The following is a 27,067-nucleotide window of genomic DNA, read 5'->3' as shown; positions in this document are numbered from 1 at the left end:
TGTTAACATGGCTGTGCGACCATCCCCACCACGCGTCTCCAGAACTTTCCGCCCTTCTCAAGCTCTGTCCCCATGAGATAACTGCCCAGCCCCTGGCTCCGCCCATCTACTTCCTGTCTCTGTGGATGCGACTCCTCTAGGGATCTGGAATGGAACCCTAATGAGTGTGACATGGCCTCTACTTATGGTTTGGCCCCATTTGATCTGTGATACTTGGTGCCCGGGCTTAAGTTCCATCCATTGACCTGCTGTGTTCCAGACTGTACCCCAGCCGGTCAGTCTTGATTGTGGTCTGACTTGCCATGTTCAGGGACAGGGGCCCTAACTGCCTCCAGGTCCAGACTCTGGTAAAGCCTGGGTGCACAAGAGAATGGGGGTACAGGTGCCTAGACACCCACAACTCTGGCCAAATGTTGCCACAATGGAATTTGAGGGCAGAAGCATCGGAACTCACAATTATCTGGGTTTGTGTTGTGAAATCTGTTGTTTTACGTGTTTTTAAATTTTTATTATTTTTTAATGTTTATTTCTGTGAGAGAGCGCGCGTGAGCATGAGTGGGGGAGGGGCAGAGAGAGGGAAACAGAATTGAAGCAGGTTCCAGGCTCTGAGCTGTGAGCACAGAGCCTGATGCAGGGCTTGAACTCACAGACCGGGAAATCATGATCTGAGCCCAAGTGGGACCTTTAACAGACTGAGCCATCCAGGCGCCCCCCCTCCTGTCTTGTATCTTAGCAACTAACTACATGGGTGTTTAGCCTTTGTCTCCTCTGGTAAGAAAACCTCACACCAAACCTGCCCAGGAGCCCCTGGGTTTGAAGGGAAGCTTCCTTCACAAATCACTGATGTGTTGATTGAGCGAAGTGGGAAGGTTTCAAGCCCCTGACACTCCCCCACCTCGTTTATGCTTCTAGTTTCAGCTCAAATGTCACCTCCTTAGAGAATCCTTCCTGCAACCTCCCTAAAGGAGTCTTCTCCCCGCCAGCCATGTCTCTGCCCCTGTTACCCCGTTTAACGTTCTTCCAGAATATAGTCATTGTTAGTCTCCATGTCCCCTTGAAAGATGTCAGCTCTTTACTGCAGTGGACAAAAAGGACCTAGCTGGTGTCCCAGACGCCCAGTAGATGTAGTTCAATGAAACAAGCACGCAGATTTAGCAAAATCCCAATTCAGGGAAGTGCCCCAGAGCCCGCAGCCTGTCCTGAGCCCTAGGGAATGTTCCCTTTCCAGAACGGCCTCCTGGGAAAGCCCAGCCCCTGTCCCGATGGAAAGGCCCAGACAAGGAGGGGAAGAAGCATTCCACGTTGAGCCAAGTGGTTCATTTAAGAAATTTAATCGACCCCAGGAAGACATCCAGGCTATAAAAACGTTCTATACAGTGGTTGTAAAAAGCACTACCCCCCCCTCCCAAAGCAACATCTATACAACACAGACCCATTTCTCCGGAAGAGCTTCGTGCAAAGCCCACATGAATCATCTTTGTACAAAAATTAGAGGCGTCTCAGAGACAACTCCCCCCCCCCCCACAATGCGGAGCCCCCAGAGGGGCCACAGAGGCAGCAACCAGGGTTTGCAAAAATAAATAGATCTGGTTCATATATATAAGTGACAAATGTCTAACGAATGTACAAAGTGCAAACAGAACAAAAAGCATCCCCCCCCATCTGTACAGCGGCTTATTTACAGGCTTGAGGAGGAGAAAAGGCTTTCACAGTTTCCTACGGAGTAGGGCACAGTGTTGAGTGGTCATGCAGTGGCCCGTGGACATTCCCTGGGCGATGGGAGGCAGGAATCCACAAGAGGCTGGCACTTCTTTCTTTGGTCATGAGTGTGAGGTGTGTGAGCAGCTCAGAAAGTTTGGTTTTGGAAGGTAAAAACAACCAGGCCCAGGGGACGCCTCCCGGGGCTACAAGGAACCACCGTCTTGCGGGAAATCAATGGCTTGGGGGGCGCCTGCGTGGGAACGGACACGAGGTTGATGGTCATGATTGTGACTTTGAAGGGAAGGTCTGGGCTGGGGGGTGGGGATGCCACCGAGATCGCACACTCACCCCCACGGGCCCTCTCCCAGCCAGGACCGAAACCAGTGCAAAATCATAAGAACGTCGCCTTGACACAAGGTATAGCCCTGAACTCAAAAAGTGCAAGGGGTCCTGGATCTGGGGTCCAGACGGCCGCCCTCAGACTGACGGCTGCCCTTGGGCGTTGGCGGCCGCTGCCTTCACGCACCGGGTAATGGGGCCGTGCAGGCACTTAATAAATATTAAGGGCAACGGGGGGTGGGGGGGTGGGCTCAGGCTCTCCCTGGGAGCTGTCTGGTTTCAGGGAATGAGGGGGGGGGCATCGGGAAGGGGCTCAGTGCCCCCCCAGCCCCGGGAGGGCATGAAGCCCACTGGGTAACCCCTAGTTTGATCCAGATCTGGGGGTGGGAGCAGAGCAAAAGCTAACTCCGGCCGTCCGGCAAGGCAGCGGTGAACACATTTACTCCTGAGTTTGGGGGCTTGGGCAGCTACCCAGGAGCCTGTGGGTAGTGCCTGCTCTCGCGGGTTCAAAGCCACGGGCCTCTCTTCCCCCGACCCCCCCCCCCCATCAGTGCCTCAGGAGGGGAGAAGGGAGCAGTCCCTGGGGAGGGGAAAATGTCCCCCCAGCTCATTCGGCCTTCTCTTCTCCCCGCTTCAGCGAGAAAGGAATGGGGGGGGGGACCCCGACGCAAACGTGCTGCGTGCACGCCGTTGGAAGCCCGCTCTGCCTCCCAGAGGAATAAATATATAAAACAGAGCTCTGGCAGGCAGGCCAAGTGGCTGCTGGCGCGCAGGCTGTGCCGCCGGCAGTGCTTTCGGTCACTTCTTTCCGTGCAGGGAACGGGGGGAAGGGTGCGGGGCAGGTCAAGGGTCCCGGGAGAAAGTGTTCTTCCTGCCCGCGACGCGCGGCAGGTTCCGGGGAAGCACAGGACCAGGGGCGGCGGCGGCTCAGGCCACATCGTCCTCCAGGCTGACCATCTGTCTCTGTCAACAGTGAGAAATGGCGGAAGCGATCAGTCCACCGTTCGGTAAACATGGCAAGAGGCCACCTTCGCCTCGCACCCCCCCCCCCAGCCCCCCGCCGCCCCCCAAGCCTGAACCAGCGCTCAGGGTTTCCACCTGGTCTCTGGGCTCCCGGACCTTGGGCTCGGTCTTTCCTCCCACAGCCACGGGAGGGCGCCCGTGAGCAGGGCCCGCCTGTGCTCAGAACCCTCCCTGGCCCCCACCTTCTAAGAGCAAAGCCAGAATCTGCCCTTTGGCCCACAAGGCCTTGCGCCATCTGCCTGCCGTGGTCCCTACCCGTCACTTGGGTCCCTCCTCCACGCCCCTGCCACCCCAGCCTCAGCTCCAGCCACACCAGCCACCTGTGTCCGCAGGCACACAGCCCTCCGGGCCGGCACTCCCTCCCTCCCTCCCAGCCCCCGCTGGCTTTCTTGGGGTCTTTCCTCTGCTGATCCCTGTCGGTCCCCCACCACCAGGGCGACCCGTCCTGAGGACCTCAGCCCCCTGGGCGGGGCCCAGGCAGCGCAGGCCACTCACCGAGGGGTAGGTGTAGCCGTCCTGGCCGCAGCACATGTGCACCTCGTCCTCCGTGGTCTTCTGGTACACGGGGTTGTCAAAGTTGATGCTGTTGATGCTTTTAAGCCGCCAGTTCTTCCAGAGCAGGAAGGTCCCGAAGCCCAGGAGGATGAGCAGCACTGCAGGGGGAGGTGCGGCCGGGTCAGCAGGTGGCCCCGGAGCCCACCACCCAGCTCTGCATCCCCGAGTGAGGCGCCTGCGGACTCCAGGCCTTTAGATTTCTATAGGAGGCTTAAAGCCACCCTTGTTCCCGGGGGGTGGGGGTGTGGGGGGCACATGTCCATATGCAAAACCAACCTCTAGGTCAACACCTGCTGTGCCTGGCTCACCCTGGAAATACCCAGCCGTGGTCGACCCTTCCAGGTGCTTCTGAGTCACCACACGTGGGGCTCTTTCAGAAACGGAATTGTTCTCTATGGATGCGGCCGAACCTCACTCTCTTCTCCCGGCTGGGTGCATTCTGCCTCATTTATGGGGGACCCTGGGGTGGCATGCCCTGCCCCTCCCCGATCCCGGGGACAGCCAAGGGCTCACCCAGCCCAGGTTTGTAAAAGAAAACAAAAACAAAAACAACCCTGGCCAGGGGCCAGGCCAGGCTGAGGCTCTGTTGGGACGCACGGTGGGGGCCTCATTTGGGAGGCGAGGGTCCCGTTATCAACTCAGAGCCAGATGGCCACTGGGCACTAAACTGCAGGTCGCTGTGAGTGGGCTGGGCATGGAAGGGACCCCTCGGAAGGATTTCGAGTGTGACGTTAACAGAGTTATGATGCACGGGGGGGGGGGTGCAGAACACCCCAAACTCCCCCTGCGAGAGCACCGTTCACCAGGAGGTGCCCCTGTGGCAGTGGGAGGCCTTCCCTGCAGCCCCCTATCCCGCAGCTGCCCCAGCGGCAGGCTCGATGTTCGGGAAGTTTCCTTCTGGCACAGCTGTGGCCCCAGGGCCCTGAAGCGGGCACGCGACAGGTTGTGAATGAATGAAGCCAGAAAGGGGGCCGCAGTGATGAACAGGGCATGTGTGTGGGGGGCACCCCAACCCTCGGATACAGGGGGACCGGACCCGCGCGCTGGGCAGGGCGACCCCTGCGTGGAGCCGGCAGGTGGGGCCAGGCCCGAGGGACTTACCAACGGGGAGGATGATGGACAGGGCCCCCGGGCCCCTCGGCTTCTCCTCGTCTCCTCTGCTGGCCGCGTCGCCCAGGGCTGCACAGGACGGAGAGGGGGAGAGAGTGAGGCTTGGATCCGCGGGGAGGGCCACAGAAAACACGGCGGGCGTGCAACACCCGCACCGAAAACGCCTGATGCTTCTCACAGGAACTCGGGACGACTCCTGGGTTGGTGGCACCACGCCGGGGCCTTATTAGCAGACACGGTTTGGGGACCCGGGGAGGATTTAAGGGGCCCATTAGCCAAGCGTTACGAGGCTCTGGGAAAGGCGACAATGGTCTTGGAGACAAAAGCCCGCAGGTACAACCCCAGTAGTTGGTGAGGGCACCGGTGGAATTTTTCACCCAGGGGCTGCGTTGGACGGAAAGGAGACGGTCCTGGGCAGGCTGGCGGCCACCTTGTGGCTCCGTACCTGTCAGCACCCCCAGGGCCCAGCTGGATGGCGCCAAAGCACCTGAGTCCCGTCTCCACTGTCCCCACTTAATATTGGGAGAGACCTCGTCACACAACCAGGTATGTGGACCCGAGCCCTGTAAGGGCCCCGTGCAGATCAAAGTTTAAAGTCCTCCGAACAGGCTGGGACGGCTGAAAAGCCACACCTAGGCCACCTGGGGGTCAGTTATCAGTTCAAGTCAAGCCCACCTGAGTGCCTGGAGTTTCTACTTCTTTGACATTTGCTCACAGTTAAGAAAACTTGTACCACAAATAATTTAAGGCGGGTGCCCAGATGGCTCAGTGGGTTAAGCGTCTTACTCTTTTATTATTTTTTTTAATGTATTTTGAGAGACAGAGTGAGCAGGGGAAGGGCAGAGAGAGAGGGAGACACAGAATCTGAAGCAGGCTCCAGGCTCTGAGATAACGCGGGGCTCAAACCCACAAACCGTGAGATCATGGACCTGAGCTGAAGTCGGACACTTAACCGACTGAGCCACCCAGGCGCCCCTAAGCGTCTTACTCTTGATCTTGGCTCTGAGGGTCATGATCTCATGGTTCATGAGAAGGAGCACAGAGCCTGCCTGGGATTCTCTCTCTCTCTCTCTTTCTCTGCTCCTCCCCCTCCCTCAAAGTGGGGAAAAAAAAAAAAAAAAAAAAGGCAGCAGCAAGGTCTTTGAGAAGTTTTTCCCTTAAAAGGACTCATTCACCAGAATCGAGAAGCCATGGATGGGCTTGTCTATGAGATTGTTTATTATTTTTTTATGTTTATTTTTGAGAGAGAGAGAGTGAGCAGAGGGAGGGGCCGGGGGGAGAGGGGAGACACAATACAAAGCAGGCTCCAGGCTCTGAGACCGATGTGGGGCTCGAACTCACAAGAACTGTGAACCCACGACGTAGGCCAAAGAGCCACCCAGGCACCCCCGTGAAATGGGTTTTCAAGCAGTGGGAACCCCAGGTAGAAAGGTTTCCTGGCCTCCCTTGAGCACAGCAGTCCCCACTTTACCTTGTTTAATATCGAACACAGGCTTTAGCTACTCTGAGTTGGGGGGTAAAACGCCTGAACCCTGCTGATGCGTCCCTTTTCTATGAGCTCCATTTTCTAGCTGATCAAACTCTGGGACAGGTGCCCTCTGGTGGCCAAAGGATGAATGGCGAGTCTTCCATTAGTTCACTGAGAGCCCAGCTCTGACCTTGAGAAAGGGCGAGGGTGAGGAGAGGGAGGCACTAGCCACAAGCAAAAACGTGGAGCCTCCCCCCTACCTCCCGCCAAAAAGACTTTAGTAATCCAGTAATATCATAATGTGTTTTTCAATAAAAATTAAGGCCAAGACGCCATGACAAAGTTTCACAACTTTAGGAAGATAGGATCTGAATCTACATTTGCCTCTTTGAGACCCTGGCTCTGACCAAACTATTGTTACAAGACCAGGTGTTTGGCCCATGGCCCATAGTTTGGGGATTTTATTATTTTTTTAATAATGCAGTTGGGCGCCTGGGTGGCTCAGTCGGTTAAGTGTCTGACTGTGGATCAGGTCATGATCTCACGGTTCGTAGGTTCGAGCTTTGCATTGGGCTCTCTGTTGTGAGCTCAGAACCTGCTTTGGATCCTCGGTCTCTCCCTCTTTCTGCCCCTCCCCTACTTATTCTCAAAAATAAACATTAGGAAAAAAAAAAAGAAAAAGGTGCCTGGGTGGCCCAGTCAGTTAAGTGTCCAACTTCGGCTCAGGTCATGATCTCACAGTTCGCAGGTTCGAGCCCCGAGTCGGGCTCTGTGCTCACAGCTCAGGGCCTGGAGCCTGCTTCAGATTCTGTGTCTCCCCCTCTCTCTGACCGTCCCCTGCTCATGCTCCACTGTGCACGCTCTCTCTCCCAAAAATAAACAAAAAAATAATATAGTAAAATATTATTTATGTCCTGGGTTTTTGGTACCTGCCCTCAGATGGTACCCTTAGGAGTGCCTCATGGCCTCGCCCTGGCCCTGCTGGGCAGGGGCTTGAAAACATGTCATCACATGGACCTTGATAACATTTCAGGTCCCTGGGTCGCTGCGCCCGGAGGACTCTGCGATAAGCCACCACCACGCACCCAAAGCCTCCACATGCCTTAGGCCATTGAATCCCCATGGGCCGTGTCAGAAAGCCCAGGGGTGCAGGCGAGGCCCACTCCATCCCTTCACCAAGACTCCCTCGGCCTCGGAAGGGGCCCATCGGGGTTTTCGAGCTGTAAACCAGGGCCCGGGGCAGTCCCGACAGACATCTACCTGGGTGGGACATGGTCACCGTCTCCGCCGTGGTGAACTCGGGGCTGGCCACGGACCACGGGCTGGCTGTGCGCTTTGGCTCCACGGCGGGAGAGCGCGCAGTCGTCCTCACGGCTGGGGAGCGCGCCGTTGGCCTGACCGTGACCCTGGAGGTGCCCCGGGGGGTCGCTGCAGCTTCCGTCTCTGAAAGAAGAAACCTCTCCTGAGTGCCCCGCTGTTAACGGTGCCACTCGTGACAACGGAGAGGAAGCACGGGCCGGCGGCCACCAAGAACCGACTAAAGATAAATGCAGTGAAGACTGAAACCCACTACGCACTATGTTGTTATTACGTCATTTGTTGTGCTTCAAAAGGGAGATTCACGGGGGTTACGGACATACTGGCCCCAAACTGAGGTTTCCCCGGAGGATGAGAAAAATCGAAAAAGGGGTCGTCTCCCCACTCGATGTCTGTGTCTGATATCAGTCACCTCCCAAGGGGCCCAGGAAAGCGGGAACTAGATGTCTAAGGTGAAGGGCATCTGTCTATACGCACGACACAGGGCCCAGGCGCCCAGCATTTGACAAAAAGCAAACTCTGGCTACCCCTCGCCAGGGCCTCCTGGAGCCTCCCTCTCCCATTTGACAGACAAGCAGAGGACGAGGAAGGTAATTAGCAGGACCAAGCCGCAAGGGTGGCGGGAGCCGGCGGCCCTACCTACGAGGCAGCTCTTCATGTCCGTGGCCAGCACCACGTGGTCCGGGCAGGCGCAGGTGAACTTGGGCGAGTGTGGGTTGATCTGTGGCGCCGGGAGACACAGGTACTGGCAGCCACCATTGCGGAGGGCGGTCCTCTCACACCAGTTCACCCCTGGGGCAGGGAGTTCGGGTGAGAACAAGGTTAGAAGGTTCTAGAAAATTTCAGAAATACCGGCGGGGAAGAGGAGGGGGGAGGTGGCAGCCATCCTGTCTTTACCTCTTGGCTGCGTGAGGTTGTGGAAAAGGACAATGTCCTCCGGGGACAACAGGTTTTCAGCCACCAGATTAATGTCGGAGCCCGTGAGGCGGTTCGCACTGAAAATGGCTTCATTGATGATGTCCGTCCAAAATACTTTATCCTGTGAGGGCATGAAGCGAGAGGGCAAGTCCCATTACCACGGGCAGAGGACACCCGAATCCAAGTTTTGGGCGCCTGGCTGGCTCAGGTCATGATCCCAGTTTATGGGTTCAAGCTCCGCATCGGGCTCCGTGCTGACAGCCCAGAGCCTGGAGCCTGCTTCAGATTCTGTGTCTCCTCTCTCTGCCCCTCCACTGCTCTGTCTCTTTCTCAAAAATAAAAAAATTTTTAACTAAAAACAAAAAAGGTTTAAGTGTGTAAAATACACAGAACATAAAATTGACCATCTTAACCCGTTTCAGTTGTGTTGAGTGGCATTAAGCACATTCACATGGTCGTGCAGCCCTTCCCCCCATCCATGCCCAGAACCTTCTCGTCTTCCCGAACTGAGACTCTGTCCCCATGAAACACTGACTCCCCATGCCCTCCCCCAGCCCCTGACCCCCACCACCTACTTCCTGTCTCTATGGATGGGACTCCTCTATGGACCTCATATAAGTGGAATCCTACAGAGGCGCCTGGGTGGCTCAGTCAGTTAAGCGTCCAACTTCAGCTCAGGTCATGATCTCATGGTTTGTGGGTTCAAGCCCCGCGTCAGGCTCTGTGCTGACAGCTAGCTCAGAGCCTGGAGCCTGCTTCAGATTCTGTGTTTCCCCCTCTCTCTGACCCTCCCCTGCTCATGTTCTCTCTCTCTCAGAAATAAAAACATAAAAATTTTTTTAGGGGCGCCTGGGTGGCTCAGCCGGTTGAGCGTCCGACTTCGGCTCAGGTCATGATCTCACAGTTCATGGGTTTGAGCCCCACATCAGGCTCTGTGCTGACAGCTCAGAGCCTGGAGCCTGTTTCGGATTCTGTGTATCCCTCTCTCTCTGACCCTCCCCTGCTCATGCTGTCTGTCTGTCTCTCTCTCAGAAATAAAACACTTAAAAATTTAAAAAAAAATTTTTTTAAAAGCGTCTGACTCCTGATATCAGTTCAGGTCGTGATCTCACGGTTCATGAGTTCCAGCCCCACATCAGAGAGAGGCCCGAGGCTGCCTCGGATTCTGTCTCCCTCTCGCTCTGCCCCTCCTTCGCTCGCTCACATGCACAGCACGCTCCCTCTCAAAATAAACAAACTTAAAAAGAATGTTAAAAAAAAAAAAAAAAAAGGTGGAATTCTACACTATCTGTCCTTTTGTGTCTGGCTCAGTTCCCCCAAGGCTCGTCCGTGTTGGAGAACTTGTTAGAATTTCCTTCCTTTTTCAGGCTGAACCACATTCCAGCGTGTAGATACACATCTCATTTAGCCGATCCCCCCCCCCCCCCCCAGGATGGACACTCAGGTCACGCCACCTCTGGGCTGTTGTGAATCCTGCTGCCTTAACACGGGTGTACGGACAGAGCAACATTCCCTCAGAGCCGATCTGTGCTGAGGCGCCACTTGGGCCAGGGAACCCACTGCCGCTGGCCCCCTCTTCTCTTGGCAGGGAGCTTGTCAGCTTCTCCCCACCGGGAACTAGTAACCCCCCCTTTGAGCGCCACAACCAAAAAGTTTCCAGAAAGTGCCAAATGTCCCCTGGGCAGCAAGATGGCCTCCAAGTGGTAACTCCTACTTTAAGGCTCTTTTGGTGAGGACGTGCCCAGCGGGCTCAGTTGGGAGAGTGTGCGACTCTTGATCTCAGAGTTGTGATTTCGAGCCCCACACTGGGGAAAGTTTACTTAAAAAATTTAAAAAAAAAGGGAGGGGGCGTCTGGGTGGCTCTAGTCGGTTATGTGGCCGACTTCGGCGTAGGTCACGATCTTGTGGTTTGTGAGTTTGAACCCTGCGTCGGGCTCTGGATTGGCAGCTCAGAGCCTGGAGCCTGCTTCAGATTCTGTGTCTCCCTCTCTCTCTGCCCTCCTCTGCTCATGCTCTGTCTCTCAAAAATAAATAAATGTTAAAAATTTTTTTTTTAAAAAGAGAAGAAGAAGAAAAAACAAAAACATCCTGGAGCCCCTGGTTGGCTCAGTTGGTTAAGCGTCTGACTGTTGATTTCAGCTCAGGTCATGATCTCACAGTTTACGGGATCGAGCCCTGCGTCAGGCTCTGTCCTGACAGCTCGGAGCCTGCTTGAGATTCTCTCTCAACTGCTCTTTCTGTGCATCATCCACTTGTGACCTCTTCAGTCTCGAAGTAAAAATTAACATTAAAAAAACTTAAAAAACCAACAACTCTTGGGCTCTTTTGATGAGAAGGAACTGCAAATAATTCCAGCTCTAAGACCTTTTACAGCCACAGACGGTTTGCTAAGCTGGCCCTGGCTTGAGTGAACTTGATGACGTGGGCTGACCCATTAGCATGAGCGCTTATGTCGCCTCCTTAAGTCGTGCTCGGTAACCAGGACTCGGCTGTGAGGTCCCTGGAGCCCCGGGGGAGCGACCACCTGCTCCCAACCCCCACCTCAAAGATGGCCAAGGAGAAGGGGTGTGCCAGCTTCTTCTCATCCTCCAAAATGGTCTTCCGGTTTCCCCCGTTGACATCAATGCTGGAGATGGAGTGGAGCTTGGAGTCAACCCAGTAGAGGCGGCCACCAGAAAGATCTAGAACCCACAGTGGACAAGAAGAGGTCACATGCCGAGGCCCATGGGGCCAGGGCCTGGCCACTCCACTACCGGCAGGAAGGAGCCCCCAGGAACCCGGCAGAGATGTGCCCAGAAAAGCAGCCCCAACAGCCCCGCTCCATGTAGAAGCTGAAACCCCATGCTGGGGCGGTGTAGACCCCAGAGACCACGGTCCCAAGGACATACCCAGGGTGATGCCATTGGGCCACTGGATGTCCTCTGTCACTAGCGAGTGCACGTCGACACCATTTAGACCTCCCTTCTTGATCTCGGCGGGGGTTCCCCAATCTGTCCAGTACATGAAGCTGGTGAGAGATCAGCAAGAATGGGAGGTAGTCAGTGGGGGGTGGGGGGCTCCCAGCGTGCCCCAAAGGGCGGCCTTCAGCTGGAGCAGCAGGCCAGGAGCTGAGAAGCCCCTCCAGAGACCTCTCAGGCTGGCTTTTTAAAAAAAATTTTTTTTAATGTTTTATTTATTTCTAGGAGAGAGAAAGAGAAAGCGAGACAGCGTGAGCAGGGGAGGGTCAAAGAGAGGGAGTCACAGACTCTGAAACAGGCTCCAGGCTCTGAGCTGGCAGTCAGCACAGAGCCCGACGCGGGGCTCGAACCCACAAACCGCGAGATCATGACCTAAGCGAAAGTCAGCCGCCTAACTGACTTAGCCACCCAGGCGCCCCATCTCAGGCTGGCTTCTTCCGCCACCCTGGCACCTGCCATGTGGGGAGAACTGGCAGGAGTTTAGAGAGAAACAGAACAGAGAGATTTTGATTCCAACGTCAGGACCACGACCCTTAATGTGCACCCTAAACAGTGCTTTCTGAAGGCTTTGCTTTATTTTTAATTTTGTAATTGTTTTTTGCTTTAAAACGATGTTTTTAATTGTGACAAAACATGCATGACAAACCACCGTGACCATTTTTAAGTATCCAGATCAATGGTGTTAAGTACACGTAAACTGTCAGGCATCCATCCCCACCACCCAGCTCCGGAACTTTCTCATCTTCCTGAACTGAAACTCTGATCCCCTTAAAACACAGACTCTTCCTTCACCTCCCCCAGCCCCTGGCGCCCCCCCCCCCCCGCCACTGGGCATTCCTGCTCTGTGAATGAGACTCCTCTAGGGACCCCCTAGAAGTGGAATCTCACAGAATGTGTTCTTTTGTGTCTGGCTTCTTGCACTGAGCAGAACACCCCAAAAGTTTGTTCGTGGTGTAGAACCTCCTTTGTTTTTGAGACTAAGATGCCATTGTGGGCACGGACATTTAGGTTCTCCTTCATCCACCCAGGGACCCTGGGGGGGGGGGTCCTGGGGGGGGGGCTCCTGTACCCTGGCGGCTGTGAACGCGGGGCTACAAATCCCTGTTCACACGGCTGCATTCGCCGCTTTTCCAGCTACACCCAGAAGCGGATCTCTGATGGCTTTCGAGCTCTGAAGAGGCTCAAACTAGCTCCCAAGTGGCCAAACGTACCAGCAGCCCCCTCCCATCATGACGGGCAAGCGTGAAACGCTGCTGGCACCAGCGAGGGAAAGAAGCCCTCAGGTGCGCCTCTGGACGGAGGGTCAGTTTCACAATCCACGTGCGGAATGACAATTTGCTGCTGCGCTATCTGTGCCTGGACCCCCGGCCCTAGTCATCCAGCTTCCGGAATGAGGAATCTAGAATCTACAGTCCCGTGGGTGAACTGCAGTGACTCACATTCAAAGGTATCTGCAGCCTCCTCGTGGGAGGTAAGGGGGGAAATAAGTCGATTTCCATGCTCTGGGTACAAGGAAATCACGGCTCATCGAGTCAACAGGGAATGAATCCCAGACGCCAAACCAAAGGGCCAGGTGAATGTCGTGTGATCGTGTACTATGGGGGGGGGGGGCAAGGGGGGGAAGAACATGAGAGCAGACCGCACGCCCACACCCACACCCCAGGACTTGTGCCTAAGGGGTTTCTTCTGGGACTTTCCCTCTTTCCTGAAGGCTGCGGGAATAAGGTCGCTCAGCAGAATGGCCCTCCACCAAGTGAGAACATAGGTTTTGTTCAACTGGGACCCAGGCCCACCTGCACCCCAGGGTCTGTCCTGTCGGATTTGTGCTTTTCTCCAAAGTTCCCCTTTCCCTTGGTTATTGCAACCGGGGCAGGGCTACCCTTCCAGAATTGTGCAATTCCCCAGGCAGCGCGTGTGGTGCAAGAGCGCCCGGGGCGGGGACACGGGTCTCCCAGAGGGGCCCCGGAGCTGCTGAGTCAGCCGTGGGGCCTGCAAACACCCACCGTCCTGGGGTGCCCAGGCGTGGTGACCTTCACTCCCTGTGACGTCCTCCCCCACACTACCATTGGACCGGAGTGTTCTGACCTTTCTTATCCGGGCACAGGATACGTGGCCATAAAATACCAAATCAGGATTTAAAGATGTATTCATTGCGAATACTATTTTCAAAAAATCCATGTGTTGGGGCGCCTGGGTGGCTCAGTCAGTTAAGCATCCGACTCTTGGTTTTGGCTCAGGTCCTGATCTCAGGAGTTCAAGCCCCCGCATCGGGCTCTCTCTGCCCCTCTCTGCTCACAGTCTGTCTCCCTCAAAATAAGTAAATAAGAAAAAAATCCACATTTGAACTTCCGGTTCAGGGGTTCTCGTCCTGAGGACACAGCTTTCCAGAGTCCACAAGGGCCACGGCAGGACCTCAAGAGGGATCGACCCCTGAATCCCAAAAGGTGGGTGGGGAAGGGTGACCATTCAAAGTCCTGCTGTTCTCCGAGAGCGGGAGCCACCGTGGCTGGGGACAGCCCCCAGACCGCGGAGGCCAGCCCAGCTCAGGCACACGCCTCTAACCCCCCTCGCCCCCCATCAGAAGCCAGTTCTTGAACCCCGCTTGTGCCCTCCGTTCCCTCGGTGCCCCTTGGCTTTGGGAATACCCACCCGTGAGCGGGGTCCACCACAATGGCACGGGGCTTGGAGCCTTTCTCCTTGAAGAGCGTCTTCCTCTTCGCTCCCTTGGTGTCGGCCACGGAGACGGTGCCCAGGACCGAGTCTGTCCAGTAGATGTTGCTGTGGATCCAGTCCACCGCCAGCCCGTCGGGGGCCTGCAGGTCCTCGCCGATGACGGTGTCGTAGGAGAGGCCGGGGGCTCTGTCGATCTGAGTGCTAAGAGTGAGGGGCAGGGGGAGGGGAGCATCAGTGTGCGCCCCAACCCCACCCCACCCCCGGACTGTGTCAGCTGGAGTCGGGTGCTGAGTGCGGCTCCAAGGCTCACCTGTAGATCTTCCTTTGGGACAGGTCGGACCAGTAGATTCTGTTGCTGGCCACCTCGGTGTCCAGGGCGACCACGTTCTTCAAGTTCGGGATGAGGCTGGTGTATTCGCTGCGGTCCAAGGTCATCTTCCTCACCTCGTGGCGGTTGGTGAAGAAGAGGTAGGCAATGGTGCCTAGGAACACAGGAGGGACGCTCAGGGGAGCAGAAGGGACCCCCTGAGTCCCGCCTGTCACGCCCTTTGGGGTGTGGCTGAACCAGAGCAAGACACCCCATATGGGGTGGAAAAGGCCCCCCCCCCCCACCAAGGGTATTAACCACGTGCTTCCAATGCCCTGACGTCCTGGGCCTTGCAGAGCAGAAGGGGCGGCCCCTCTCAGGGCCAGCTGGCTCCTAGGGACGGTCCACAACTCGCCTCAAGTGCAAAGGAGCCAGCTCGTAGCCGCCACCCCCTCTATGGGGCTCTTACACTCTGAGCCACTGTCCACCCGCCTGCCGGGATTACCCTGGGGCAGACCCCACGAGCAGCGCCGAGGCCCCGGAGTCTGCTGGGACTGTCTAGCCAGTCGTGGGCCGGCTCACCCGGCCTCACCTCATTCCCGAGGAGACCACAATAGAGGCTCGAGACCACACACGCCACATGTGGCCCCCGTGGCTGCCATGCCCCCTCCTCTGGGTAACTGAGTGACAATCCATCTTGTCAGTGGGGGGCACCTCCTGATCTGCTGGCCTCATCGTGCTTGAGCGATGATAAAACCTACATCTGAAAACACTGGGTCCCGTGCCTGGGTGACGCAGTCAGATAAGCATCTTACTCTGGCTCAGGTCACGATCTCACAGTGCGTGAGTTCAAGCCCGGCATCGGGCTCCGTGGGGACAGTGCAGAGACTAGAGCCTGCTTGGGATCAGCTCACTCTCTCTCTCTGCCCCTCCCCGGCTCATGCTCTTTCAAAATAAACAAAAAAAATAAAACAAAACACTGGGTCCTCCACATTTTACATTTTGGAACATAAATACAAAGAAATGGTAACCGCTAATGTGTACCCAGGGACCCCTTAGGGCAGGAAATTCTCAGTGTTGTTCGGACCGCGTTCTCCATCATTGGTCCTCACACTCCTAGGAGGCCAGGGTGTCATTGAACTCCCTTTATACAGAAGGGGATCGGAGCTCAGAGAGGGGAAGCGACTAGCCCAAGGTCACACCAGCTAGTAAATGGCAGAGCTGGGGCTCGAATCCAGGTCGCTCCGACTCTGGGGGCTGTGCTATAACCATGACACTGACATTCACCAATGAGCTGACCATGTGCATGACAGACCTCACTCAGGATACCCCTCCCCCAACACCACGCGTACACCTGCGTAGGATCCGTCTACACACTCGCCCCTACAGGCTGGAATGAAAGGAATATCTCAAATCCTAGAGGGTTTTACGATCTGTCCCCAGTTTTCCCCAGAACCGGGAAATGCACGGGGGCGTGACAAAGGGAGGCCAAGGAACCGTCACAAAGGGGAGGACAGTGGGAGAAAAACTTCGAGGCAAAAACAGATCCTTGAGGAAACAGAAGATGATCGAAAATGTTTCTGCAAAGGGTGCCTGGGGGGCTCAGTCAGTTGAGTGTCCGACTCTGGATTTTGACTCAGGTCATGATCCCAGGCTTATGGGATCGAGCCCCGTTGTCGGGCTCTACACTGAGTGTGGAGCCCGCTTAAGATTCTCTCTCTCCAGGGGCGCCAGGGTGGCTGGGATCAGTTAAGCGTCTGACTTCGGCTCAGGTCATGACCTCACGGTTTGTGGGTTCGAGCCCCGCGTCGGGCTCTGTGCTGACAGCCAGCTCAGAGCCTGGAGCCTGCTTCAGATTCCGTGCCTCCCTCTCTCTCGGACCCTCCCCTGCTCACGCTGTCTCTCTCTCTCTCTCTCTCTCTCTCTCCCCCTCTCCCTCTCTCAGAAATAAATAAAACATTAAAAAAATTTTTTTAAACATTAAAAAATTAAAAAATAAATAAAAATAAAAACTAAAAGAACAGCTAGAGAGGGTGCAGGCCCTTCACAGGACCATGGCTTTTCACCTCTTGCCCCGCGAAGCCAGCCAGCCCCACCAACCATTCCCTCGGCAATTGACCCGCGTCCCCAGAGAAGCCGGACCTGTGTGGGCAGCCTCCCAGTAAGTTCCTAACTGGGCTGCTTGTCCCTCTGCCAGTCCCTCGAGCACACAGCCTGCCCCCAGGGTCTTTGGGGCACAAGCAAAGGTTGCATGATGAAACCCGCGCCCCCACCATCGGCTCCCTCGCCGGCCCCGCCCCCGGCTCACCCACAGCCTTGCAGGCCTTGGTGAGGGGGTCCAGCCGGAATCCCTTCTCACACTCGCACTTGTAGCTGCCCTCGAGGTTTATGCAGAGCTGGCTGCACGCGTCGGGATCCTGACACTCATCGATATCTGCAAGCCGGGACACAGAAAAGGGCTTGGGGTGCTGATGGAGGGAGGGGCTCCCACCGAAAGCCATCCCTCCCAGGGGCGTCCTGGCAACCATTGGGTGCAGAAAAGAACACATCAAAATAGCCAGGTGTCATCTCCAGCAGTGACCCTGACCTCCCCGTTCGCCTCAGGGGTGCAGCCAACAGGGTGAAGGCTCAGTCAACCGAGGTTTCTTTTTTAATTATTAATCCCCGAAGGCAAGGACAGAGTGTGCCTCAGGGGCCAAGCCCGTGCTAGACGGCCCCTCATCAAATCCTCCCAGCAGGCCCGTGAGGTCAGGCCTGCTTCTGTGCCCACTTAACGGATGGGGAAACCGAGGCACAGAGGGTTTGGCCACCCCGAGGGGCGGCTCGGGAATCACCTTCGCATCTCCGCTGGTCCACCAGCCGGAAGCCCTCGGGGCACAAGCACTCATAGCCGATCTTGAGGTCGTTGCAGATGTGGGAGCAGCCGCCTCTGTCTTCCAGGCACTCGTTGGTCTCTGCGACAGGAGGGACAGACGGGTCACGCTCAGGGCGTCACCCTCCCTGCGCGGGGTCATCGGCCTTATCGTGGTCCCCACAGTGATGTGGAGGCCAGTGAACTACCAAGTCTCTTAAGAGGACTTAAAATAAGCACTGTCACGTCCAAAGCCACGGATGAGCCTGGAAGATGTTCCACTGAGTGAAATACACCAGGAGCAAATGGACAAATCTTGGAGGATTCACTCCTAGGAGGCCCTTAGTGGAGTCAAACTCAGAGACAGGACGTAGACGGTGAGGGCTGGGGGGTGGGGGAGGGGGCCGGGGAGTCAGTGCTTCACAGGCACAGAGGCTCACTTTAGGAAGATGAGAAAGTTCTGGAGACGGATGGTGGGGATGGCTGCAGCTGCATGCGAATGTACTTAACACTGCTGACCTTTATGCAGACACCAGTTAAGGAGGTAAATCTTATGCTATTTTTTTGGTAACCCACATTTCAAAACGTTCTTGATTCTGAAAAATGAAAACTGCGATCCACAGTCGTGTACGTGAACTCCTGACAGCCCGATAGGTAGCTCAGCGACAGCTGTGGACGCTGAGGCACGGCCAGGCTAATGACGTGCCCGAGATCACAGTGCTGGACCGGACTCAGGGTGCTTAAGCGCCAGCAGCCAACCCGGGAGCTCCTTACAGGGCTTCGGTCAAACCTGACCCACCACATCTGTTCTTGCCCGAATGCTGTGGATGGTTTTTACGCTTTTGAATGGTTGAAAAGAAAAAGAAGAATCCAAAGAAAACCCGTGTTTGTGCCACATCAAAGGTCTATGAAATTCAAGCATCGGTGTCCATAAGATTTTCCTACAGCACAGCCACATGCATCCCCATGCGCATGCGTACACGGTTTTCCTGCCCCATTGAAGAGCTGCCACAGACCTTACAGCCGGTAAAGTCCAAAATATTTCCGTAGCTCTCGTTCGCAGAGCACTGCGAAACGTGACAAGCGGCCCCTCAGCCGCCCCCTAGCAAGGGATGTGAACTGTTTCTGTCCCGTCCCACGGATGTGAACACAGGCTCGTGAGCAAAGCCACTCAACCCCAGGGATTTTCATGTGCACGCTGCCCCGGGGGCTGAAGTGCTCACGGGCACCAGCTGGCAGGAACCTCGGAGCCGTCTGGGCCCCGCCCCCGGCCGCCCACAAGTTCAAGAGCCGCCCTACACCCCGGGGCTCACCACACTCCTTCAGAGGCTCGTCAGACCAGTCTCGACAGTCCCGGGCCGAGTTGCACACTTTGTCCAGGGTGATGCATTCGCCGCTGTGGCACTTGAACTTGTTGGGCCCCTCGCACAGCGTCACTACGAGACAGAGGAAGTGGGGGAGGAGTCAGGTGCTTCTGAGCAGCCAGAGCCCGCTCACTCCTCTTTAAAAACATGATGGTTCATTTATACAGACTGTATGAACATGTATTTATAAATAAGACACAATGTGATTAGCATCACAGAAATAAACCCTTTAAACAGGGTGAAGATGGCAAAATTTGTTATATGTAGATGACCACAATTTTTGTTATTTACTTGAGAGAAAGAGCATGCGTGCACGTGAGTGGGGGAAGAGGGAGAAGGAGACAGAAAATCCGAAGCAGGCTCCAAACTGGTAGTGGGGAGCTCAATGTGAGGTTTGAACTCCCGAACCGTGAGATCATGACCTGAAGTCATATGCTTAACCCACGTGAGCCACCCAGGCGCCACTACCACAGTTTTTAAAAAATGCATTATCAGAATTTAACTTCTTGTTCACAAAAGTTTGTTTCAGTCTCTCAGTATTGTAACTTAAAATATTTATGTTTTTATTTTTTTGATCAAGACTTAAGATCAAGAATCGGACCCTTAACTGACTGCGCCAAGAAGGTGCCCGGATAAAAAATGTTTTAAAAAGAACATTCTTGCGGGGTGTCCGGGTGGTAGAGTCGATTAAGCCTTCCACCCTTGGTTTCAGCTCATGTTTGTGAATTCAATCCCTGCATTAGGCTCTGTGCTGATGGTGTAAACCTGCTTGGGATTCGGTCTCTCCTTCTGTCTGCCCCTCCCCTGCTTGTGCGTGCACACGCACTCTCCTTCTCTCAAGACAAATACACAGGGGTGCCTGAGTGGCTCAGTTGGTTAAGTGTCCGACTTCGGCTCAGGTCATGATCTCGTGGTTCATGGGTTCGAGCCCCGCATCCGGTTCTGTGCTGACAGCTCAGCGCCTGGAGCCTGTCTTCGGATTCTGTGTCTCCCTCTCTCTCTGACCCTCCCCTGCTCACAGTCTCTCTGACTCTCAAAAATAAACATTTAAATTTTTTTTTTTAAATAAACACACTTAAAAAAAAACCCCACTAGCATCCTTGTGTTACATGTATTTTACCACAATTAAAATAATTTTTTAAATTAATTCCGCTGACGAACACCTGGGTTGCTTCTACCGTTTCGCCGTCAGGCCAGTGGTGCTCTTGGTGATCCTGAGCCCATCGCCGATTACGGGGGCAAGTTTCTCCTGGGGTCATTCGCAGGAGAGGGACCCCCCCACTGTGAGCTCAGGAAAGTACTTGACCTAGAACTGGACCATGTTACCCCTGCGCTCAGAGACAGGAGCTCTGCCCACTTCAACCTCGTTAAGTCTCACAGTCCTGAGGTTGGTGATTTCATAACATACATTTTTTGGGGTTAAATGGAAGCGAGGTTCAGGGAGGTCGAGTAACTTGCCCGAGGATGCACAGCACGCATGGGGCTGACACGAGAGGAGCTCACCATTGATGCAGCCAAGCTCATCGCTCATGTCCTTACAGTCATACTCCCGGTCGCACTGCCGGCTGCCATGGATACAGGTCCCGTCCGAGCACTGGAACTCGTCAGGCCGGCATGTGGCCACAGCTGGGAAAGACAGGGCGCGCGTTGGTTTTTCTCAAGGGAACAGCGGAGACAAACTACCACCTTTATTTTTATTTATTTTATTATTTTTTTAAATGTTTATTTAAAAAAAAATTTTTTTTTTTAATGTTTTATTTATTTCTAGGAGAGAGAGAGAGAGAGAGACAGTGCGAGCAGGGGAGGGTCAGAGAGAGAGGGAGTCACAGACTGAAACAGGCTCCAGGCTCCGAGCTGGCAGTCAGCACAGAGCCCGACGCGGGGCTCGAACCCACGAACCGCGAGATCATGACCTAAGCGAAAGTCGCACGCTTAACTGACTAAGCCACCCAGGCGCCCCATAAATGTTTGTTTATCTGTGAAGGAGAGAGAGACAGAGCACGAACAGGGGAAGAGCAGAGAGAGAGGGAGACACAGAATCCGAAGCAGCCTCCAGGCTCTGAGCTGTCAGCACAGAGCCCAACATGGGGCTCGAACCCACAAACTGTGAGATCATGACCTGAGCTGAAGTCGGATGCATAATCGACTGAGCCCCCCAGGCACCCCCTAACTACCACCTTTAAAACAGTGATTTCCTGGCTGCCTCAGGCATCAGAGACAGGCTGTAACGGGAAAGATATCAGGTGAAAAAAACACACTCTACCACCTCCCTGGCCAGAGACAACAGTGCCTCATCTGTTTTACCTGCTTCTTACCCCAGATACAACCTGTCTGCATCTTCAAAATTTTAGCCAACGTAGATTTATTTCTTTGTTTAAAAAATTTCAATAACTGTTTATAAAGTTTATTTATCTTAAGAAAGAGCGAGCAAGCAGGGTAAGGGAAGAGAGAGAGGAAGAGAAAGAATCCTTAACAGAGACTCCATGCTGTTACCATGGAGCCCGACGCAAGGCTCGAACTCACAAACCCGTGAGTGTGACCTGAGCCAAGATCAAGAGTCAGACGCTTAACCAGCTGAGCCCCCAGGTGCTCTGCCAACGTAGTTTTATTTATTTTTGTATTTTTTAAATGTTTTTATTTATTTCTGAGAGAGAGAGACAAGCGTGAGCAGGGGAGGGTCAGAGAGAGAAGGAGACACAAAATCTGAAGCAGACTCCAGGCTCTGAGCTGTCAGCACAGAGCTCGATGCGGGACTCGAACCCACAAACTGTGAGATCATGACCTGAGCCAAAGTCGGACGCTCAACCGACTGAGCCACCCAGACACCCCTCTGCCAACAATGTTTAAGAATTTCTTTCATGGCAGCAAATACTCTTTTCCTCAACAAAGAAGAATCCTCGAAAATTATTACTGAAGTCATAGAGCAACGTTTGGAAAAGAGGTGCTCAGCTGGTGGGTTTTCTGGGAGATCTCTCTATGCTTTCCATCTACACATTTTTTCAGAACACAGAATTGTTTTTTTACACTTTTATCTTTAAGTCATCTCAACACCCAACGTGGGGCTCGAACTCACAACCTGAGATCAAGAGGCTCACACTGCCAGCTGAACCAGCCAGGCGCCCCGAGAACACGTGATCTGTGACATAGCTGGCAAGGCCAACCAGCCGCTCTCAGAAAAGCAACGGCCTGATCCCAGTCCAGACAGAGGCGGGGCCGAATTATGCGACCAGCACCACCTAGTGCAATACCGTCTATCACTGTGAAACAGCACAAACGTTTACAAGAAGCCATGCGGGGAGAAAAGACGAATTTTTTGTACTCACAAAGGAGTAACACACCGGTGACTCCGCCTTTGTGGGCCTCAGTTTCCCCATCTGTCAAGAGTGGGGGAAGCCTGCTCACAAGTGATGAGAATTCAGTAAGCCTGTGTTAAGTTTGAGCACAGGGGCGCCTGGGTGGCTCAGGGAGTTGGGCGTCCAACTTCGGCTCAGGTCATATCACGGTTTGTGGGTTCAAGCCCCGCATCGGGCTCTGTGCTGACAGCTCAGAGCCTGGAGCCTGTTTCAGATTCTGTGTCTCCCTCTCTCTCTGACCCTCCCCTGCTCACGCTGTCTCTGTCTGTCTCTTTCTCAGAAATAAAAAAATTAAAAAAAAGAACAAACATTTGTACAAAGTCATCCATTATTTAAAAAATGTGACTTTTAGGGGCACCAAAGTGGCACAGTCGGTTAAGTGTCCAACTCTTGATTTCAGCTCAGGTCATGATTTCGCAGTTCATGAGATCAAGCCCTGTGCTGGGCTCTGCACGGTCAGCATGGAGTCTGCTTGGGATTCATTCTCATTCTCTCTCTCTCTCTCTCTCTCTCTCTCTGCCCCTCCTCTGATGGTGCTCCAGCTCTCTCTCAAAAATAAACATTAAAAAATAAATAAATAAATAAAAATGTGACATTTAGGGGCACCTGGAGAGCTCAGTCAGAATAGCATGTGACTCTTGAACTTGGGGTCACAAGTTTGAACTCTCCGTTGGGGGCAGAGGTTACTTAAAAAAAATAAACAGAAGGGGAGCTTGGGTGGCTCCGTTGGTTAAGCATCCTGCTCTTGGTTTCTGCTCAGGTCATGATTTCATGGTATGTGAGATCGAGCCCCGAGTCAGGTTCTGTGCTGACAGTGAGGAACCTGCTCGGGATTCTCTTTTTCACTCTCACCCTGCCCCTCCCTCCCTCAAAATAAATAAATAAAATTTAAAATACTTAAAATTATTTTAATATTTATTTTGAGGGAGAGAGAGAGAGAGACAGAGCGTGAACAGGGGAGGGGCAGAGAGAGGGAGACACAGAATCGTAGCAGGCTCCCTGCTCTGAACTGTCAGCAGAGCTTGATGCGGGACTCGAACTCATGAACTGCAAGATCATGACCTGAGCCGAAGTCAGATGCTTAACCGACTAAGCCACCCAGGCGCCCCTTAAAATAATTTAAAAATGTTAAAGCAACTTTTTAAAAGCCTAATTACACCTCCCCAGAGATGACCAGTGGGGAGAGCACACCTGAGCAAAGATACGCAAGACATCGGCACAGGAAAGCCTGTTCTGGACCCGCAGTGGCGCTACCTCGTGAGCTTTGGGACGCCGTCCACCCCACCCCCCGTTCAGGAAGCACGGACGCAGGGCCCGGGCCACACGCCCTTCATCTACAAGGTCTGTGACACAGGAGCCGCTCACCACGTGTGGCTACTGAACTCTCAATTCTTTAAAGTAAAGTAAAACATAAAAACTCCACCCTGGTCACATAGGCTCCACTGGGAGGCAGGGGGTTCTGTGGGCGGTGTAGACCCGGACGGCCCGCCATCACAGAAAGTTCTATCGGGTGGCGCTGGACTCCCACCGAAGCCTGCCAAGTCCAGTGCCCTTGCCCCAATCTACGGGCGGGGGGGAAACACAGCGCAGGGAGGCTGAGTCCCTGGCCAAGGGTCACACAGCTCGTGGGCCACCAGCCAGGCCTGGAGCCCAGGATCCTTTCGGGACCAAAATAATACTGCAACACGCAACCTGCTCCCCTTGTAGGAAAAAGAGCTTAACGATACAGGTGTTAAAGACAAAGTCTCCTGGGCACCTGGGGGGGCTCAGTCGGTTAGGCGTCCAACCTTGGCTCAGGTCATGATCTCACGGTTCGTGGGTTCGAACCCCGCATTAGGCTCTGTGCTGACTGCCAGCTCAGAGCCTGGAGCCTGCTTCAGATTCTGTGTCTCCCTCTCTCTCTGCCCCTCCCCTACTTGCGCTCGGTCTCTCTCCCTCAAACAAACATTAAAAATTAAAAAAAAAAAAAAAGTCCCCTGGGGTGCCTGGGTGGCTCCGTCAGTTAAGCATCCGACCCTTGATCTCTGCTTTGGCCACAACCTAGAGGTTTCTGAGTTCGAACCCTGTGCAGCCTGTTCGGGATTCTCTCTCCTGCTTTCTCTCTGCCCCTCCCCCACCCCTTGCAAAATGAATAAACTTAAAAAATTAAAAAGACAAGAGTCTCCTTTTAGGGGCGCTCTCTCCTCCATGTGATCAGTAACACTGGAAAAAACATGAAACGAGATGGACTTTCTTGCTGTGTGATTCGAAATTGCATAACCACCGAACGGCCCGCCCGTCCCACGGCGGGGGGGGGGGGGGGAAGGGGGGACACAGGGACAGGTCAGAGGACCCCCGCCGCGACAGCGCCCCTACCGCAATTCTCCTCATCGGACTTGTCCTTGCAGTCAGGGCCGCCGTCACAGCGCCAGCTCGAGTGGATGCACTCGCCGCTGCGGCAGTGAAACTCCAGCGCCGCGCAAGGGTTGTCGTCCCCTTGGGTGGCTGTCGCGGTGCGGTCCCCGCAGCGCTGCGGCCACTCGTCGGAGCCATCCTTGCAGTCCGGGTCGCTGTCACACGCCCACAGCTGGGGGATGCAGGCCGAGTCGTTGCACTGGAAGTTGGCGGGGCCGCAGGTGGGCGTGGGGCAGGCCGCCTCGTCGGAGCCGTCTAAGCAGTCGCGGTCCGAATCACAGACAAACTCGAGCGAGATGCATTTCCCGTCCTGGCAGCGGAACTCATCCTCGGCACACGTCTTGGGCGCTGCAGGGGAGGGGGAGACAACCGGGTCACCTGAGAGCCTCACCTCCCCATCAGCAGCAAGCAGCCCATTCCACAGAGGAGGACACTGAGGCCTGCAGGGGCCACGCCCCTGTCTCATCCAGGCGGCCACTGATAAGGGTCAGACCTTCATTTCCAAAGTAAATGTATGTGCTGGCTCAGTCGGTGGAGCGTGGGACTCTGGATCTCAGGGTTTTAAGTCTGAACCCCATGCTGGGGGCTAGAGATTATTTAAGAAATTTTTTTTAATGTTTATTTTTTGAGAGAGAGACAGAGCACAAGTGGGGGAGAGGCAGAACGAGAGAGGGAGACACAGAACCTGAAACAGGCTCCAGGCTCTGAGGTGTCAGCACAGAGCCCGATGCGGGGCTCGAACCCACGAACCGCGAGATCACGACCTAAGCCGAAATTGGACACTCAACCCACTGAGCCATCCAGGCGCCCTAAAAAATAAAATCTTTAATAAGAAGTACATGTATGTGAACACTCACATATTGCCTTTTTAAAAAAAATATCATGGATGTTGATATTTTCTCAACTTGGAGATCTGACACTATCTTCGTTATTCACATTTTTCCCAGTTATTTTCCTCACAGCCTTACTCGATTAAAAAATAACAACAAAGGGCACCTGGGTGACTCCATCCGTTAGACCTCTCTGACTCTTGATTTCGGCTGAGGTCGTGATCGTAGGCCGAGCCACCCAGGAGCCCCAAAATGATACAGTTTAGTCACTAACCCCCTAACATGAAAGAGGCAGGACAGGGGCGCCTGGGTGGCTTAGTCGGTTAAGCGTCCGACTTTCGCTTAGGTCATGATCTCGCGGTTCGTGGGTTCGAGCCCCGCGTCGGGCTCTGTGCTGACTGCCCGCTCAGATCCTGGAGCCTGTTTCAGTCTGTGACTCCCTCTCTCTCTGACCCTCCCCTGCTCACACTGTCTCTCTCTCTCTCTCTCCTAGAAATAAATAAAAAAAAAAAAGAAGAAAAAAGAAAGAGGTAGGACAGACACCCAGCTCTCTGAAGTGCGCACCCCCCCCACCCCGTTTCCTGGCAGACCCTCAACTTGGTGAAGCTTTTTTCCTCATGGTCAGCGGTCAGCGGGGTGATCCCGTCTCCGCCAGGGGGGCTTACTGTGCGCTCCGCCCCCCAGGGTAGCTGGCAGGGGTCACCGGCTGGGGGAGACACCTTACAAGTACAGCCTCACCGAGTGTGCAGAGGACCCTACGGCGCGGAGGGGGCGGCCAGGGGAGGGAGCACACTTACGACAGCCTTGCTCGTCGGAGCCATTCTCGCAGTCCACCTGGCCGTCGCATCTCCAGAACTGAGGGATGCAGCGGTTGACACGGCCCCCGCAGCTGAAGTCCCCTGACTTGCAGGTGACAGACACTGCGGGACGAACGGGATTCAGCCTTCACTCTAAGGGAAGCCCGATCTGCCTCACCAGCCCCCGCTTTGCAGAGGAAAAAAAGCGCAAGGTTTCACAAAGAGGGTGCCGCGCCCACCTTTCTGGGTCAAAATGAAGGGCACGGTTAAAAAAAACCTCAGACGTGGAGTGATGGACAGGTTTGGAAGGAGACAGAGGTGGTGGCTGTACAGGGTTGTGACTGTATCACTACTACTGAACTGGTCAGTTTCAAAATGGTTAATTTTATCTTATGTAAATTTCACCTCCTTTTTTTTTTTTTTTTTTTTTTTAAGTTGTTAAAGTTTAAGTTCCAGAAATATCTCTTCTTCCAAGTCCCAATTCATGGTTGAACACATCCATCTGCGGACTGATTTCCACATCCTCTGTCACCAAATAAGGCAGGAAGCGTGTCACTAGCAAAGGGGACTCACTACAGGTCTCTTCAGACTCGTCGGAGGCATCCAGGCACTCAGCTCTCCCGTCACAGACCCACTTGTAGGAAATGCACTTCCCATCTTGGCATTGGAACTCGTTTCTGCCACATGTGTCCCCCACTGAGAGAGAAGGGGAGAGAAAGGATCATTCGGTGCCAGAACCAGAAACTGACAGCCACCTGTTTGTGTCTATTTCCTGCCGGTTGAAGAATGAACCAGAAATAGCATCCAATCCTTCCCAGGAAACAGAACACACAACAAACCTCACAAACCAAAAGTGTAGCAGGGGATGCAAAGAAGAGATCTAGAAGGGCGACCTGCCAACAATGTGTAACACTTGACATAATGACGGATCCAGGAAGGTTGGGGGAAAAGTCCTTCCCCGCCCATGAATAAAGAAAATAATTTAGCATATTACAAACCTGTGTTGGAAACAGTAATGAGAAAAATTGACACTGTGAAATCATTAAGCTGAAGGAAAAATGAGGGGCCTTCACTTGTAGGTAGGGAGGAAATAAATTTTAAAAAAACATT

At 54.2% G+C, this 27,067-nt stretch overlaps 1 protein-coding gene across 1 annotated transcript in view; it reads right to left on the bottom strand.

The window, feature by feature from the left end:
• Positions 1-1,315: 1,315 nt before the first annotated feature.
• The window catches only part of LDLR (low density lipoprotein receptor), a 32,016-nt gene continuing 6,264 nt past the window's right edge, over positions 1,316-27,067 (bottom strand). Inside the window, exons 2-18 of the mRNA XM_039251020.1 lie at positions 26,531-26,653; positions 25,958-26,080; positions 24,292-24,678; positions 20,087-20,209; positions 18,533-18,655; positions 17,203-17,322; positions 16,677-16,802; positions 14,372-14,543; positions 14,038-14,262; positions 11,320-11,438; positions 10,973-11,112; positions 8,411-8,552; positions 8,153-8,305; positions 7,457-7,639; positions 4,720-4,797; positions 3,559-3,716; positions 1,316-3,003 (exon numbers count right to left, since the gene is read on the bottom strand). Coding sequence (XP_039106951.1) covers positions 2,968-3,003; positions 3,559-3,716; positions 4,720-4,797; positions 7,457-7,639; positions 8,153-8,305; positions 8,411-8,552; positions 10,973-11,112; positions 11,320-11,438; positions 14,038-14,262; positions 14,372-14,543; positions 16,677-16,802; positions 17,203-17,322; positions 18,533-18,655; positions 20,087-20,209; positions 24,292-24,678; positions 25,958-26,080; positions 26,531-26,653 — 2,531 coding nt within the window. The 3' untranslated portion in view covers positions 1,316-2,967. The remainder of the gene's footprint in view (positions 3,004-3,558; positions 3,717-4,719; positions 4,798-7,456; positions 7,640-8,152; positions 8,306-8,410; positions 8,553-10,972; positions 11,113-11,319; positions 11,439-14,037; positions 14,263-14,371; positions 14,544-16,676; positions 16,803-17,202; positions 17,323-18,532; positions 18,656-20,086; positions 20,210-24,291; positions 24,679-25,957; positions 26,081-26,530; positions 26,654-27,067) is intronic.

This window comes from Hyaena hyaena, unplaced genomic scaffold (genome assembly GCF_003009895.1).
Source record: "Hyaena hyaena isolate Hyena2069 unplaced genomic scaffold, ASM300989v1 scaffold_392, whole genome shotgun sequence".
NCBI lineage: Eukaryota > Metazoa > Chordata > Mammalia > Carnivora > Hyaenidae > Hyaena > Hyaena hyaena.
The sequence above is the reverse complement of the archived record's forward strand: the minus strand, read 5'-3'. Positions and strand labels throughout refer to the sequence as shown.